Raw genomic sequence first — 15,850 nt, 5'->3', positions numbered from 1 at the left:
AGAGGACACTTGCCCAGCACATGACCATCTTGTGCGAGTGGAAAGTTAGCTGGGCATGCGTTGACGGGAGCAGAAAGGGGAATGTTGAATGGTTATTTGTTATCATGACAGTGATGACTTACATGGAACGGTCCATGCGAGGAACCCCCTGCTTTAGGACTAGTAAAGGGAAGATGGAAAAATATGTATGTTATGGACAATGGAAAGACAAACATGGACTCAAAAATCCAGAAAAATATATGTGCAAATTTCCATGTAACGTGGTTCGATTATATTCAACAGCTTAATTTGTTGACCCACTAAACAATGCTAACATGCACTTTACATCTTTATATTCTTTAATAATCATCACAATATTTTTTCTGCTGTCATTTTTGGGTACCTGTATAGTCACTTGTGCTCACTTCTGCAATAAAACATGAGTGTAATGGAAACACATGCTCTCTGTGGAAAGTGGAAACATGATGAAAAACACAAAAACATTCTATACAATAAATGTATCAATGTCTTTTCATGTGAGAGGATGCTGGGAACTACAGTATGATGTATATGTTGAATGGCAGCCACCAGATCCCACTAATTATGGCCACAGAGCACAGTAAATGTTATGGTTACATTTGAGGTTTCTGTCACATGACTGCCCTGTGACTGTAACAGAGTACAGGGTGTGAATTACATGCAGATGTTGAATTACACACAGCTAGTTATTAGAACAGATGAAGTGTGCAGTAACACTAAAGTAAAGACTCAAGATCAAAGCGCTAAAGTTGGTTGCTTGAGGACACCAGATGAGAGATAGTTATGTGTAAGAGTGGGTTTAGTGCAGCTGAAAATCACTGTAGCAATCAGAGAAAAATGACTGTGATTAACCACTGCCACTTACTCTGAGCAAAGATATAGTGTAATTACTATTTACACATTTCTTATCATATCGCTAACTTTTAGAGGAAAAAAATTAAAACAATTTAACTGAAATGACAACATTAAAAATGCGACGATGAGACAGATGTAGGAGTGTGTTCATCTCATGCATTGCCCAGTATAAATCAGTTAATAGCTATGAGACAACATTTGCGTCGCTGTGCAAATGGAAACAGATTCTTCTTTGATGTAATCTATTAGTCAGTCAGACAAACTGTGACCCGTGCTATAATCAGTGGAAATCTAGCGACAATTGGTATGGTAGTTGGAACTACTTATGATGTGAGTGTGTGTGAAATGAGGGAAAAGGAAAATGTACCGTAAGTATATGAGTGAAATTGGAAAATGGCGCAAACTTGCAAGAATGGATGAATGATAGTGTCTAAGATGGGAAACTGATCTAAATTGAGATGTAACATGATGTGATGCCAGAAAAGAGGGAAGGACCAGATGTAAAACTGGACAATGGCATGTGCTTTATCCCCTCTCAAAGACAGGGGACCCAGTAAAAGTGTGGACCACACATGTGAAAACCCAGTCGTGGGTTTCCATCTTGTGTGGAGGATGCTTACTTCAGCGGCCCTGATGGTCCTACCTTTTACAGGTAAGTCCTGTGGCTGGTCATTCTCAATGTCAGTCGGTGGAATGAAGGCAGGACACAGACCTGCCTTGCATTTAATGCAGCCAAGTTCATTCAAAAGCTAAACAAAACAAAACATGTGTATCTTATGATATCAATGATATTGTTTGGATACAATGTAAAATTATTGATATGGGTTTCATACCTCACACTCATATTGCCCAATATCTGCCTCAGTTGCCCCGATGACTGTAAGAGACAATATTCCACTCCGTGGATCATTGACAATGGAAAATTTATGTTGGTTGGTCAACTCTCTGCCATCTTTCAACCACCTGCAAGCCCAAACGTTCACTCTTTTATTAAAAACACAAATATCAAAAAGAAAAAAGCAGCTTTGTCTTGTACTGTGGTTGCATCATCTTCGTGCTGCCGTACCTTATTCGTGGTAAAGGTGTGGTCAGCGTTGAGCAAGAAAACTGGATATCCTCTCCTTCTATCAGGCAAGCACTCTCCAACCGACTCACAAACCTGGGTGGAGCTGGAGAGATGAAGAAATATATGTAAATGTCAATAGTAGGCAGACAAATTTATAGTAGACAGTACGATAGCAGTATTTGGGAGGTCAGTAGTTAGGGTAGTAATAAACTGTTTTAAATGTACAGTAGCATTGTGTAATCTATATCATCAGTAGCAGCGAGAAGTAACACCAGTACTAGAGGAACAAGCATTGGTCACGGAAGTATTTTGCTGTAGTCCAAATTGGAGACAAGATAATCAAGTGTTAGCGTTCCTCTGTGTAAGTGCATGCATTGCATGAGTAGCACTCAGCTCTGATGTAGCTCTGGTAATACACTGTTTCAGCTCAGCAGCACCCTAAACTCACCCTGCACCACCACCGTAGCCAGAGTGCCAGCACTGCCCATGGAGCTGGTAGCATAGCAAGCGTACTGCCCAGAGTCCTCAGCAGTGAGGCTGTCCAGGATGAGACTGCATGTTCCTGACCGGTCAGCTGTGATGATGTGACGTGGGTCATCCTCCAAAGGAAGACCGTCTAAGGGATGGTAATTAGAATTTTACTGTAAAACCATCACTTCAACCAAACCATAAATGCATGTGTGAGAATGTGTTACTCAGAGAAGTTCACTCTGTAGACCTGAGACATGACATGGAAATGGTACTAGATGTATCTGCAGCTGTATGCAGATGTCAGATCACCCTTTAATTAAATTAAATATGCCATAATATCTGATGTTCAAAATTAAAAATAGCACAACACCTGGTAGTACAAATACATTAAAACACTAATTAAATGTACATACTTTAACTTATCAACTGAAAATAAAGAGTATTTGGAGTGTGTGTAAAGAATTGGGCACCATTCTTCCTTATCCCTACAATCATCCATCCATGTTCTATAATATAGAATGACACTTTATTTACCTCCAAAAGGAGACAACCTTACAGCAGTTCTGCTTCTTACAGTTATATAGTAAAACATAACTGACCCTTTTGTATACAGTTTTTTGCATTTCTAACCTTTGATCCAGCAGATAACCGGCTTTGGAGATCCTGAGACTTTGCAGGTCAGTTTGATCGTTTGTCCGATCTTGGTTGTAAAGTCACACAGCAAAGACTCAAAGACTGGTGGGCCTGTTGATAGATACAGCAGAACTGAGTTTAGAACTTTAGAAATCAATGTTGTTCTGAAGCTGCCTTGTATGTCTTTTATATAGAAACGTCTTTCTGAAAACAGGAGGGACAAAGTGTTTTTCATTGTTATACCCTTAGGATTGACTGTTAAACAATGCTCAGTGTCCATCTCTCATCCTACTTGTGTCGCAAAGCAGGACTTACCGTTAGTCAGCTGGCTGGAGCGTTGCTGCAGCTCCTTCAGGTCTTTCAGCCAGGAGAGTTTAACAAGTGTGGAGTGGCCCTGAAGTGTGTACCTTCGAATGGAGCCCCTGTGCTCATGCCACAAGCCCCAAGACCTTTCCTCAGCACCCACAGTCTCTTTTATTTCCACATCGTTCAGCTGGATACATTGCAGGAGCGAAAGTGAGAAACACAATGAGAGTAGTGCACTACAGTCCTGTGCTTTCACTTGCAGCTCAGTGTAAAACTATCTGCAAGTTGCTTCATCTCCTCAAAGCACAAGTGAGAAAGCAGAAGTTGAAATCTTACCTTCATTTTGTTCCTGAAGGTATATGTGTCTTGGTTCATGCTGGTGTCTTTTTTCAGCTTACACAGTACAATACAATCCTTGAAGAGAAAAACTTGTCTCTGCTGCCCCCTAGAGGTTGTTTTAATTTCTGGAGATTCCTCCCACACTTTGAAGACTCCCTAAGATAGAAGGAGGTGAATCAGATTCACAAAATACACTAAAAACCGCCCTCGATGTGCAGGTGTTTACAGAAATATTCAAAACTCCAAGAGAGATATATATCATCATGGCAACATGGTGGCCAAATGTTTTCAGCTGAGTTACAGCAACTGGCTAGTAGAAAAGACAAAAACAACCTATCTATTAGATTATGTTGAAATTAAATTCCTAATGATTACAAGATTTGTATGAGTACTAAATGAGTGTTAAAAGGCACAGCAGTCGTCTTTGCTTACCTGGCGCACAGGCTCACCCAGGGCAGTAAGAGGTGCCGGGTAGTTCTCGATGAGGGACACCTGATGCAGGTTATCAGACCTCCAGGGCAAGCAGGACACCATAGAGAAGGCGTCCTCCAACAAATAGCAGCTCTGGCCACTTTTAGCTTTGTTCTTTATTAACTCCTGACAAAAACAAAATGAAAACATGAATGCAAATAACTGAAACATGGCATCTTGTGGATCATAGAAGATGTAAAGTAAGTATCAAAGGCAGAATTGTTAAACTGGTAAAAGCCCAATCCCAGGACCTCTCTTTATAGGCCGCTCGCATGTTTACACCTCAGACTGGTACCTCATATGTATGCACTATGACTTTCTCGGACCAATGATAATGCAAGCTTGACCTTTCACAGACAATCAACTTCTGTCTGTTTACACCCAAATTCTAACGGCAGCAGTACAATCTTGAATGCCTGCTGCTCTTCTTACTGTTATACACCAGAAAGGGCTGCAGGATAAATAGATACATAGTTGCACACAAAACTGTGACAAATAAACTGTATGCTGACCTTCAGTAAAGCCTGGTAGGTTTGAATCCTCTCTATTGGTTGCTGCAGGAAAGTAAGAACATCCATGACAGGAGCGTCAGCCGTGACAGGTTCTGCTGACTGTGGAAACACAACATTTAAAAAACAAAGAAATTAGTACAATAATGTTGATGCTCAACACATTTCGATGTCAATGCTCTATTTAAACCCATGAGACGCATGTTGTGAATACTTTGAAATATTGCTGGACAGTCTTGTCACTGATGCAGGCCTCTGCTTGTGCTTGTCCCGCCATGTAGTGAAGATACTTCTCAAAGTCGTCAGTGCGCTTGATCAGATGCATAGCAACATCATCATCTGTAACACTCTCTCTCAGACCAGGAAGAATGGAACTGAAAAAAACATAGAGGGATGCTTGTGGTAGCATGGTTTCATAATGATGTCTTATTTATGGCCCATTCTTCTAAACCATTTCCATAAGAATCGACTTAATGATATAAAACCATGTGTGAGCTTGATGCACTTCTAGTTTGGGTGTGTTTGTGTATTACCGTTCATGTAAAAACACAATGTCCTTGATGTTCCTGAAAATGATCTCTTTCTGGTTCAGGATGTTAATTGGGACGTGGTGGCTTGTGTCCAGATTATTTAGCTGGTGAGAGATAAACATTTTCATCACCTTTACAAACTCCTCCTCTCCATCGATCAGGCCTTGGATGAGCTGACTAAAGATACAGGGAAAGGAAAGAAGACTTGTTGATTTATTAGAACACAAATTCTGATCGGACAAACTACATTATCAAGAAACAATGAACATGAATCCAGTAGCAGCTGTACGTAACAGGAGGACAACAAACCTCAGAGCTCTCCTGTACTCTTCTCCTGTAGACCCAATTCCATCAAGATCCTCTTGAGGTGCTCTAAACTGTGGGAAGGCCTCCTGTTTAAAATGACAATCATGTATTTATCATCAAAATGCCTTTTCATATTTCATTCCTTGAAATATTAATATGGTATTGGTGTCACCAACTGAATTCATACACCACACCTTTCTCTTCTTCTCCAAATAAGCTGGACACAGCCATCCCTGTCGAGCAGGGTTGGTTTTGGTGGGTTTGGTCCTCACCAACCAGCTGTCAGGATGAACAGAGTCCAGGACCTCCACAAACTGACCCTCCTTCAGAACAAAACTGTCCTTATTTCCATTAGTGGGACTGCAGTCAGCTCGAGCCACATACATTTCAAATGTCTGAGGGAGAAAAACATGAAATACATCCCTATTTATGGCTTAGTTAATATTACTTTATCAGATTGTCACTAAATCAGATTCCATATGTTTAGACGCCACATAGCATAGACCCATACAAGCAGTATAGACAGTCAAGATAGAACATGCATGTAGAAACCTCTCGTCTGTCATCCTCCCCCTCTGACTCAGATCCAGATATAGTACTGGCTATGGGTGTGAGGGCATGATGGTGCTTTGGAGATGGTGCTCTCAATTTACTATCATGAGCCCCTGTGAATTAGAACAGAGCACAGCTTTATTATACTTGCAAAGCAAATGAAAAAAGAACTAGTGGAGAAATTATATACCGTCATGACTCCTTGGAAGCTGATTAAAATGCAAAACTGTAGAAATCTGCAAATCCTGTAAACCCCATGTCTAATTAAGCACACTTCAGAGACCTGCAATCATATGTTAAAACTGTCGTGCTGCACCTTTTTTTTTTTTTTAATCTTGAAATCGGTTTAGTTTTTCTTCTGCTACAGTTTCACTCCAGGTCTCAGTAACCAATTATCACACCTGTTGTTCATTTTGTGATTACTCTCAGCGGTCTATATTTACACTTACAGGGTTTCTTTTACTCTTTACCAGATCCTCATTGCTGTTAGACCTCATGTCACGTCGTGTCAAGTTTAGTTTTGTTTCTGCTTTGTTCCGTTCTGGATTCCTGTTTTTTTTTTGTCTACCTGCCTTGATTATCTATTCAGTTCATTCGCGTCCCATAGTCCTCCATGTGTACATTCGCTTAGGTATACCTTTACCATGGGTTATGACAGAAAAAAGAGTTTTCTTAATTTTTGGGAAAAGAAGGCGAAATGGTGAAATAAATGCTGGCAACACATTAAAAAAGAAAGTGAGATCAGGGATGGTAAGGCTGAAAAAGTCGTATAATGTTGAAAAAACATTTGGTGGAACTTGTCACAACTAAGTACGTAAATAACGTGATTGCATTAAAAAAATTATACTAAAAAATATACTTGACTGTCCTTTAGTCTGATGAATACATTTTTTAAACTTCTATATTATTATTTTAGATATAATGAACACTTCTTCCAACCTTAAGAAGTCTTAAGAGAAGAGGGATGTGCAAGTATATCGATTACTGCAAAGTTCAAGAGCCAGCTTCCTTGGTAGTACTGCAGATTACACGGGTCACTTGAAGGCACCATCAATGCTGAACAGTATAGACCGGTTTAAGACCAAATACACTGTGATAGAGATTTTATATTTTTCAAGGAGGGTGGTACATTTTTCACCAAGACAATACAAAACCACTTTTTGCACGTATTATATCAGCATGGCTCCGTAGTAAAAGGGTATTGTTGCTAAACTGCCTTGTCTGCAGTCTAGACTTGTTACTCACTGAAAAACAATGGAAGCACTTCCAGTTAACATATGGAGTATGTGATTGGTGGGCCACTTGTAACCACTTCCTATTAGGGTGACTTCTGATTTTTAAAAAGGGTTTGCCTGATGAAGGCTTAGAACAGAAACATAGCAGATAAAAATATGTTTTGCAAGTTAGAGAGTGTGCAGGAGTTTATTCACCCCTCCCCAACTCATCTGTTTCAAGAAATAGATGTTGTTCCACTGTTTTTTAGTTAAATCATAAAAAGTCAAAAGACTCTGAACTGTTAAGCTGCCAAAGTGTTTCCAAATGCTTACAAGCATTAGCTAATACTGCAGGGGAGTCTGCTGATGGCATAGATATCAAACTAAACCTTACGATTCTTAAATAAACAAACCTTACTTATCATTTCAGATTCAACATTTTTCAACAACGAAATCAATTTTTCATTGAATTTAAGTCACTTTCAATCTAATTCCTAATTCTCAACTCTTGGTGGGCTATATCTAATTTATACAACTTTAATTTAAATATTGGGCTTAAAGAAATGTCAAACTATTGAAATTTTGTTTTTAGATAAATGATAATAAAGCATAAAAAAACTAACAAAATATAAATATCATTACTGACCTTTGACCTTCAGGAGTTTCTTAGAAGGCTGTGGAGCAGCCACCTCTTCCTTATCTTCCTTTGCAGCTAACTGGTCTTCTGGTTTTGATACTTCCCTGTTATGATATTTATAAAGAAGATTTTTTTTTATCTTTATAAGCACAAAATAGGATGTGAAAATAGACATATAATGAATATAATGACATCAATTTCTTAAATGCTACCTCAGTATGACTGGAACAGTCTCCAGAGGTTCCATTATGTCCGGAGCGGTGTCATAATCAGAGGGACTTGACACTGTTGAAGGCAGAATTCAAACAATCAACCATTCGCAACACCATCTGTTTTGTCTTTACACTTAAAGAGTAAACATGTTACTCACTCGAGCTGACAGCAACGGGAGAGGATTGTCTTCTTTCTTGTAGGCTCCTCTGAGCGTCCTGCTCTGTCAGGTTGTAGGCCTCCCACAGAGAGACACTCACACTTTCTACGTAGTTTTCAGCATCTGAGGTGGGCGCCTGTGTTTGAGGCAGGTTCTGAGTCTGAGTGTTGGTGTGGGCTTCATGCGTGGGCAGAGCAAGCTGCAAAGGAGTTATGGCTGCAAGGGGTGGGTGTGCAGGCTTCTGAGCTGCGGGGCAGGGTTGCTCGGTTTTTACAACTGTTATGTTTCCATTGTAGGAGGTCACACCAAACCTATTCGCCACCTCGCAAGTGTAAATTCCACCGTCACTGTTGATCAAGTTCTTGATAACAAGAGTGCATTCTCCATTTTCTGCAGATTTAATCCTGGATCGCTGATCGTCAGTAATTTGTTGGCCATTTTTCAGCCAACGAACGGTGCTGGGTTTTCCCTCTACAATACATTTTAGAGTGAGTGTACCATGAAGGTCTGCATTCTGGTTCTTGAACACTTCTTTAAAGACTGGTCGCATGTCCTTGCGGGTTTTGTAGCCTTTGAAGGCAGCCTGGATCTTGACCGCAGCTTGTTGCATTTGTGGTTCATCCTCATTGCTGATGTCAACTTCTAGAGGACAATGGTCAGATGACTGTGTCTTCTGGATTAGCCTTCCTTCTGTCTGCTCATCAACAACAGCAACAGTGGGCTGGACATTATCAGCTGGTACTTCAGTCAAGGCCTCTGAGAAAGCTTCATCTTCGGAAATGTAGAGAAGAGGAACGTCTTCTGCCATCTTTGTTATTTGTTTTTCTTCTGGTCTTCTCATTGCTTCAGCTGCCGAGTTCATTTCCTGGTCCACTTCAGGTTCTTTTCGCAAGGGTTTAACTGGCTGTTTTATTGGATGCTTTATTTTATCAAGTGTTTCAGTGTCTGTTGTGACAGAGCGGTTCCTCTCCAATCTCGATATCTCTTCGGGCTCTTTTCCGATCGGCTTAATTGGCTCCCTTAAAGGTTTCTCTTCAGCTTTTCTTAATACAATATTTATTGACTGTTGTTCATCTTGATCTGTTTCTGTGTCTTGTGATGTTTGTTTTTCTAATCCTCCCTTCATTCTGCTTTTAGTCCTTAAAGGTGGCTTTGGTGGAATGAATTGAGCCACTTTTTCATCAACCTTTTCTGGCTGCTGAAGTGGCTGTTTGTCCAGCTGACTGATAGAGGATGTTAGTGTCAGTGGCTTTTTTTCTCCTTGCTTCACTGTGGACACTTGCTCTTTTTCAGAGTATTTTTGTTTATGGTCTTCCTCAGAATCCATCAGTGCTCTCTTTATCTCTTGAGGAATGATTTCCTCAGTTTCTCTTGAAATACACTTGATTGGCTGCTTTCCCTCTGCTTTCTTTCCCTTAGATCTTACTGGTGGTTTCAAAGGCTCCACTGCTGTCTTGTCGACTTCATCTTTATTATCTCCAGATTTCCCAACATGTTCAGTGGTTTCCGTCCAAATCAGCCTTTCGTGTTTTTTCACAGGCTGTTGTAAGCTCTCCTTAATTTCATTTTCCTTTCCCTTCTCTGTCAGTTCAGCCAGAGTGCTGCCCAAAACCCTGTCTGACTGACTAACTTCAAGGCCAACAACTTTTTCTAAATCCCCACCTGGCTGTCTTGTTTCCAGGAAAATTTCATTTTCTTTACCCAAAGGTCTAGCTGGCTCTTCGACCTTCCGGTCAACCCTATAATCCTTCCCTGCTAGTTTCATTGGCTTGTCAACTTTCTTGTGCACCTCGCTGTCTTTATCTTTATTCCCTTCCACTTGTATTATATTCCGTGCAACATCAAAGTCATTTTCCATAGAACTTGCAGGTGGCACAAGTCCCTTTTGGACTTCATTATTTTCCTTTAGCATGGATGCCTTCAGGTTAAAAACTGGCTCCACATCTTTTTCTGAATTTGTCATAGAAGCCTTTCTATTAGTCCTCTTTTTGGGTTCAGGAGGAACAGATTTGGCCTCTGGAAGGCCAGCCCTTTCATTCTCTGCAGTAAGAGCTGGTTTGGAAGCAGTGTCTTTTACTCTTGGCAATACTGCAGGAGCTTCTGCCTTTGGAGTCAGTTGTAATGCTACACAGCAGAGTGGGGGGAAAAATCACTGTGAGTAAAGTCAGCTTATTTCTCTAACTTTGCCAACAAGGAATCAAGATGCACACACCTTTTACTTGCACAGCTGCAGAGGTCTCTGCACTTCCAGCATGACAAGAGTAGCTACCGCTGTCCTCGGACTTGAGCTCCTTTATGTTGAGCTGCAGGAAGCAGCCATCCTGTTTCATCTCATACTTGCTGCCAGCCTTCAATGGCAGCATGTTCTTTTTCCACTGTACAGATAATCCAGTTTTGGACAACTGACAGTACATGGAAGCTGTACCACCAACTTCACCCTCTATATTATGTAATTCTTTACTGAAGAAAGGAATGAGCTCTAGGTAGGTGGAACAGAGCAGACCAAAACATATACGGTGTTAAATAAGTGATCAAATGCATTTTCAAGTACAAGGACACTTCTGTGTCACAGACAGATTGAGTGATGAAATATCCCATCCATCCTCCACTTACCTTTGACTGCCACATTTGCAGTGGTTTCTACTTTCCCTGCCTGACATGTGTAGCTGCCACTGTCCTCTGGTTTGAGATCCTTGATGTTGAGCTGAAGGAGGCTGCCATCCTGTTTGATCTCAATCTTTCTGCTGACTCTTACAGGCAGTCTGTTTTTCTTCCACTGCACTGCCACTCCAGGCTTAGACAGTTCACAGCAAAGGGAGGTTGCACCACCTTCCTCTGCTTCCACATTTTGCAATTCTTTTGTGAAGAATGGCGGGAGCTCTGCGATACAATGTTATAAAAAGGAGGAAAATCTTTTGCATGTCCTTGTCATGATATGAATGTCCTTAAGACCAGATGCACTACCCAAACAGGGTTATATTCGAACAAAATTGTCTTGACAAATGTGTTTAGACACAAGAAATGGAAAGAAAATTGGGTGTTGCAAAATACAGAGAGCTCCAGAGTTTTTAAACAACTGCAAAAGGTACATTCCCGTTCGTTAACTGAGAACATAATGGCATTTTGACATTAGACATTCAGCTCTCCAAATTTACAAACCTTTCACTGTCACAGTTGCAGTGGTCTCAGCACTTCCTGCATGACATGTGTAGCTGCCACTGTCCTCAGATGTGAGATCCTTGATGTGAAGCTGGATGAGGCCGCCTTCCTGCTTCATTTCATACTTCCTGTTGGCTCTCAGTGGCATCTTGTTTTTCTTCCACTGTACTGACACTCCAGGTTTAGACACTTCACAACACAGAGATGCGGTATGTCCCTCATCAGCTTCCATGCCTCCTAACTCTTTCCTGAAGAATGGAGGGAGCTCTGGGAAAATGAGCAAAGAATAATATATATATGTTGGATTGGGTTTACATATCAAAACAGGCAAACATTATAACTACCAGAGAAACCTGACAAATCCAGGTATGTCTGTTCATTGGACATAAAGTTAATTAAGTTAAGTAATGATACTGCAGTGTTCAAACAGAGCCACATTTTGCCAGTTTCACACACCTTTCACTGTCACAGTTGCAGAGGTCTCTGCAGCTCCTGCTTGACATGCGTAGCTGCCACTGTCCTCAAGTGTGAGATCTTTAATGTGGAGCTGGAGGAAGCAGCCATCGTGTTTCATCTCATACTTCCTATTTGCTCTCAGTGGCAGCCTGTTCTTCTTCCATTGCACTGGTAGCCCAGGCTTTGATACCTCACAGCATAGGGAGGCCGTACCTCCCTCCTCAACAGCCAAAGTTTTTAAATCTTCCTTGAAAAATGGTGGGAGCTCTGAGGAAATTGGTAAGAATTAGAGAAACATAATAACCGAACTTTAGCATAACAGGACAGTATCTGAAATCACCAGAAAGAGTTCCGTTAGACTCAAGCAGCTACTAGAAAACGTTTTTTCATGATTTAGAGCTTAAGAACCCTGCAAAATTTACCAGTCAATTTCCCAAATTAACAAACCTTTCACTGATACAGCTGCAGAGGTCTCCGTGCCTCCTGCATGACAAGTGTAGCTGCCACTGTCTTCAGTTTTCAGCTCCTTGATGATGAGTTGCAGGAAGCATCCCTCCTGCTTTATCTCATACTTCCTGCTGGGTCTCAGAGGCAGTTTGTTTTTCTTCCACTGTACTGACACTCCAGGTTTAGATACTTCACAACACAGGGATATGGTATGTCCCTCATCAGCCTCCATGCTTACTAACTCTTTATTGAAGAATGGAGGGAGCTCTGGGTAAAGAATGGGTAAAGAATGATATATGTATATATTTTGGGTTGAGTTTACACATCAAAATAGGCAAACATTATAACTACCAGAGAAACCTGACAAATCCAGGTATGTCTGTTCATTGGACTTAAAGTTAATTAAGTAATGAAACTGCAGTGTTCAAACAGAGCCACATTTTGCCAGTTTCACACACCTTTCACTGTCACAGTTGCAGAGGTCTCTGCAGCTCCTGCTTGACATGCGTAGCTGCCACTGTCCTCAAGTGTGAGATCTCTAATGTGGAGCTGGAGGAAGCAGCCATCGTGTTTCATTTCATACTTCCTATTTGCTCTCAGCGGCAGCCTGTTCTTCTTCCATTGCACTGTTAGCCCAGGCTTTGATACCTCACAGCATAGGGAGGCCGTACCTCCCTCCTCAACAGCCAAACTTCTCAACTCTTCTTTGAAAAATGGTGGGAGCTCTGAGGAAATTGGTAAGAATTAGAGAAACATAATCACTGAGCTTTACCATACCAGGACCATGTAGTTCCATTAGGTTAAAGTGAATACTGTAAAACACTTTTCCATGATTTAGAGCCTAAATATGCTACACATTTTACAATGCAGTTTTCCAAGTTCACAAACCTTTCACTGATAGAGTTGCAGTGCTCTCTGTGCCTCCTGCTTGACAAGTGTAGCTGCCACTGTCTTCAGGTTTGAGCTCCTTGATGATGAGTTGCAGGATGCAGCCCTCCTGCTTCATCTCGTACTTCCTGTTGGGTCTCAGTGGCAGTTTGTTCTTCTTCCACTGCACAGACACATCAGGTTTGGATACATCACAGCAAAGTAAGGCTGTGCCTCCTTCTTCAGCCTTCACGTTCTGCAGATCCTTTTTGAAATATGGTGGGAGCTCTGGGAAAGATAAGGTCAGATTGTAATCAGGACAAATCCTAAATACAACTGAAATTATATTTTTTCAGTCTGTTTATTTGGCAGATAAGTGGTATTTGCTCTATATCAAAATATAATGTTTAGATTATCACAATAAAACATTGGAAAAAACCTAAAATAAAGTTCTCGGAGAGTCCAGTTTTAATTTTCCATGCAAATATCCAAATAGGCATACCTTTCACAGAGAGAGTTGCAGTGGTCTCTGTGCAACCTGCTTGGCATGTGTAGCTGCCACTGTCCTCAGGATTGAGCTCAGTGATGTGGAGCTGGATGAGGCAGCCATCTTGCTTGATTTCATATTTCCTGCTTGCTCTCAGAGGTAGTCTGTTCTTTTTCCACTGCACCGATACCCCAGGTTTAGACAGCTCACACTGCAGGGAGGCAGCACCTCCCTCCTCAGCCTCTACACTTCTTAATTCTTTCTTAAAGAATGGGGGGAGCTCTGGGGAAAGGATGGGAGGGCAAAATAGATTACTTTTCTCTGGTTATGAGTTTACCAACATAAAGTTTTGAAATTCTAACTTCTGCTTTACACACCTTTCACTGATACGGTTGCAGTGGTCTCTGCATTTCCTGCTTGACATGAGTAGCTGCCACTGTCCTCAAGCTTGAGCTCCTTGATGTAAAGCTGGAGGAAGCAGCCATCTTGTCTCATCTCATACTTCCTGCTACTTCTTAGTGGCAGCCTGTCCTTTTTCCACTGAATCGGCACTCCAAGCTTAGAGAGTTCACAGTAGAGGGAGGCTGATCCACCTTCCTCAGCTTCCACACTCTGAAGTTCCTCCTGAAAAAATGGAGGAAGCTCTGAGGAAAAATAAGAAAAGGATTTAGTATAGTACGAAAACTTTGGTGCAGTTTTACATATTTAACGTTCAATCAATCAATGAATTCAGATAAGAAGGAAAGTCCTGGTAATTAAAGATAAAATGATTTACCTGTTACAGTAAGTTTGGCATTACTCTGCACATCTCCTGTATCACAAGAGTATGTTCCAGTATCCTGGGGCTCCACATCATGGATAAGCAGCAGGTTGACTTTTCCCTCCTTACGCATCTCATATTTGTCACCATTATGAAGGGGAATATGGTTGCGTCTCCAAGTAACCATGGTATTTAAGTCAGAAGTAGTGCAACACAATGTAGCTGTCTGTCCTTCCATCACCACAGTGTCTTTGGGCTTCTCCTCAAATAAAACTTTATAAATGTATCCCGTTTTGGGATGATTAAGTGATGATAAACAACTTTAAACAACAGTAATGTTGATAAAAAAGGATTTCACCCTACTCACCTTTGGGCTTTTGAACAACTAGCAGGCTTGCAGAGGTCCTCTCATCCCCGACCACAAAAGAGACGGTGCCTGTCTCCTCAGGTGTTGTCATGGTGAGGACCAGGCGGTGCTGGCGACCATGGCATGTCATCTGGTTCATCTCATTCTTCTGCAAAGGGCTGGAGCCAAGCCACCAGGCACCCTCACTCACGTCTGCGTGGCTCAGCTCACAAACGAACTCAGCATCCTCTCCCGCTGTTACTGTTATGTCTCGCAACTCCCTAACAATCCTAACACGCTCTATGGGGAAAAAAGGAGCTAGATACATCTGGATTTTTAGAGAATGACTTTTGGTGTATACATAAGAATTTAAATGACAAATGTTACTTTTTCCTTTCTTGTGATTTAAACAAATTGTTCTGAAATATGAATGAATATTGGATTAAATGTAATTGCAGTATCCAACCTACCCCTCACAATCAGCTTGGCAGTTGTCTTCTTCCCTCTAGTGATACAGCTGTACTCCCCAGCATCCTCCAGATGTAACTTATTTATTTCCAGACTGTGCAAAGGGCCTTTTTTCTTTATAATGTAACGCCCTCCTTCTTCCACCACAGTGTTGTCTTTTTTCCAAGTGACAGGAACATTGGCACTGGAAACTTCACAAGACAGTAGCACAGGCTTCCCTTCCATTACCGCTTGGTTCTCTAGTTCCTTCTCAAAGAATACAGAAGCTGCCGCTGGTTAGAGAGAAAAAGGAAAAACCATGTGACTAAAGGTAATTTGCACCCAATGTATGTCTCTTGTAGATTAAAAGAACTTAGTCGGTAAAGACACACTTCACTGGTGTATATGTAATCTTGGATTAAAAGTGATACAAGTCACCGGAACTTGAAGTCAATGGGTGTTGGCTCAGATTGGGAATTATGTTTTATATTGAGCACATGTGGCATTATTATGGGTTATATATTGAAATTGTCGTTGCATTAATGCAAGGAAACAATTAAGCACAACATACTGTGATTTATTTACTGAAATTTTAAGTGTCAAG

General features: G+C 41.1%; 1 protein-coding gene across 1 annotated transcript in view; it reads right to left on the bottom strand.

Annotated features, from left to right (window-relative positions):
• obscna (obscurin, cytoskeletal calmodulin and titin-interacting RhoGEF a) overlaps window positions 1–15,850 on the bottom strand; it is a 40,584-nt gene that overhangs the window by 9,808 nt on the left and 14,926 nt on the right. Inside the window, exons 28-56 of the mRNA XM_072389482.1 lie at window positions 15,270–15,539; window positions 14,821–15,099; window positions 14,469–14,726; window positions 14,071–14,337; window positions 13,709–13,975; window positions 13,228–13,494; window positions 12,798–13,064; window positions 12,340–12,606; window positions 11,893–12,159; window positions 11,437–11,703; window positions 10,891–11,157; window positions 10,490–10,756; window positions 8,278–10,401; window positions 8,120–8,192; window positions 7,917–8,011; window positions 6,057–6,169; window positions 5,699–5,899; window positions 5,508–5,590; window positions 5,202–5,375; window positions 4,883–5,042; window positions 4,672–4,770; window positions 4,121–4,285; window positions 3,686–3,844; window positions 3,359–3,536; window positions 3,041–3,154; window positions 2,388–2,555; window positions 1,940–2,042; window positions 1,707–1,836; window positions 1,517–1,622 (exon numbers count right to left, since the gene is read on the bottom strand). Of these exons, the coding sequence (XP_072245583.1) occupies window positions 1,517–1,622; window positions 1,707–1,836; window positions 1,940–2,042; window positions 2,388–2,555; window positions 3,041–3,154; window positions 3,359–3,536; window positions 3,686–3,844; window positions 4,121–4,285; window positions 4,672–4,770; window positions 4,883–5,042; window positions 5,202–5,375; window positions 5,508–5,590; window positions 5,699–5,899; window positions 6,057–6,169; window positions 7,917–8,011; window positions 8,120–8,192; window positions 8,278–10,401; window positions 10,490–10,756; window positions 10,891–11,157; window positions 11,437–11,703; window positions 11,893–12,159; window positions 12,340–12,606; window positions 12,798–13,064; window positions 13,228–13,494; window positions 13,709–13,975; window positions 14,071–14,337; window positions 14,469–14,726; window positions 14,821–15,099; window positions 15,270–15,539 (7,455 nt within the window). The remainder of the gene's footprint in view (window positions 1–1,516; window positions 1,623–1,706; window positions 1,837–1,939; window positions 2,043–2,387; window positions 2,556–3,040; window positions 3,155–3,358; window positions 3,537–3,685; window positions 3,845–4,120; window positions 4,286–4,671; window positions 4,771–4,882; window positions 5,043–5,201; window positions 5,376–5,507; window positions 5,591–5,698; window positions 5,900–6,056; window positions 6,170–7,916; window positions 8,012–8,119; window positions 8,193–8,277; window positions 10,402–10,489; window positions 10,757–10,890; window positions 11,158–11,436; window positions 11,704–11,892; window positions 12,160–12,339; window positions 12,607–12,797; window positions 13,065–13,227; window positions 13,495–13,708; window positions 13,976–14,070; window positions 14,338–14,468; window positions 14,727–14,820; window positions 15,100–15,269; window positions 15,540–15,850) is intronic.

Source organism: Leuresthes tenuis, unplaced genomic scaffold (genome assembly GCF_036924035.1).
Source record: "Leuresthes tenuis unplaced genomic scaffold, fLeuTen1.0.hap1 SCAF_7, whole genome shotgun sequence".
Classification (NCBI taxonomy): Eukaryota; Metazoa; Chordata; class Actinopteri; order Atheriniformes; family Atherinopsidae; genus Leuresthes; species Leuresthes tenuis.
The sequence above is the reverse complement of the archived record's forward strand: the minus strand, read 5'-3'. Positions and strand labels throughout refer to the sequence as shown.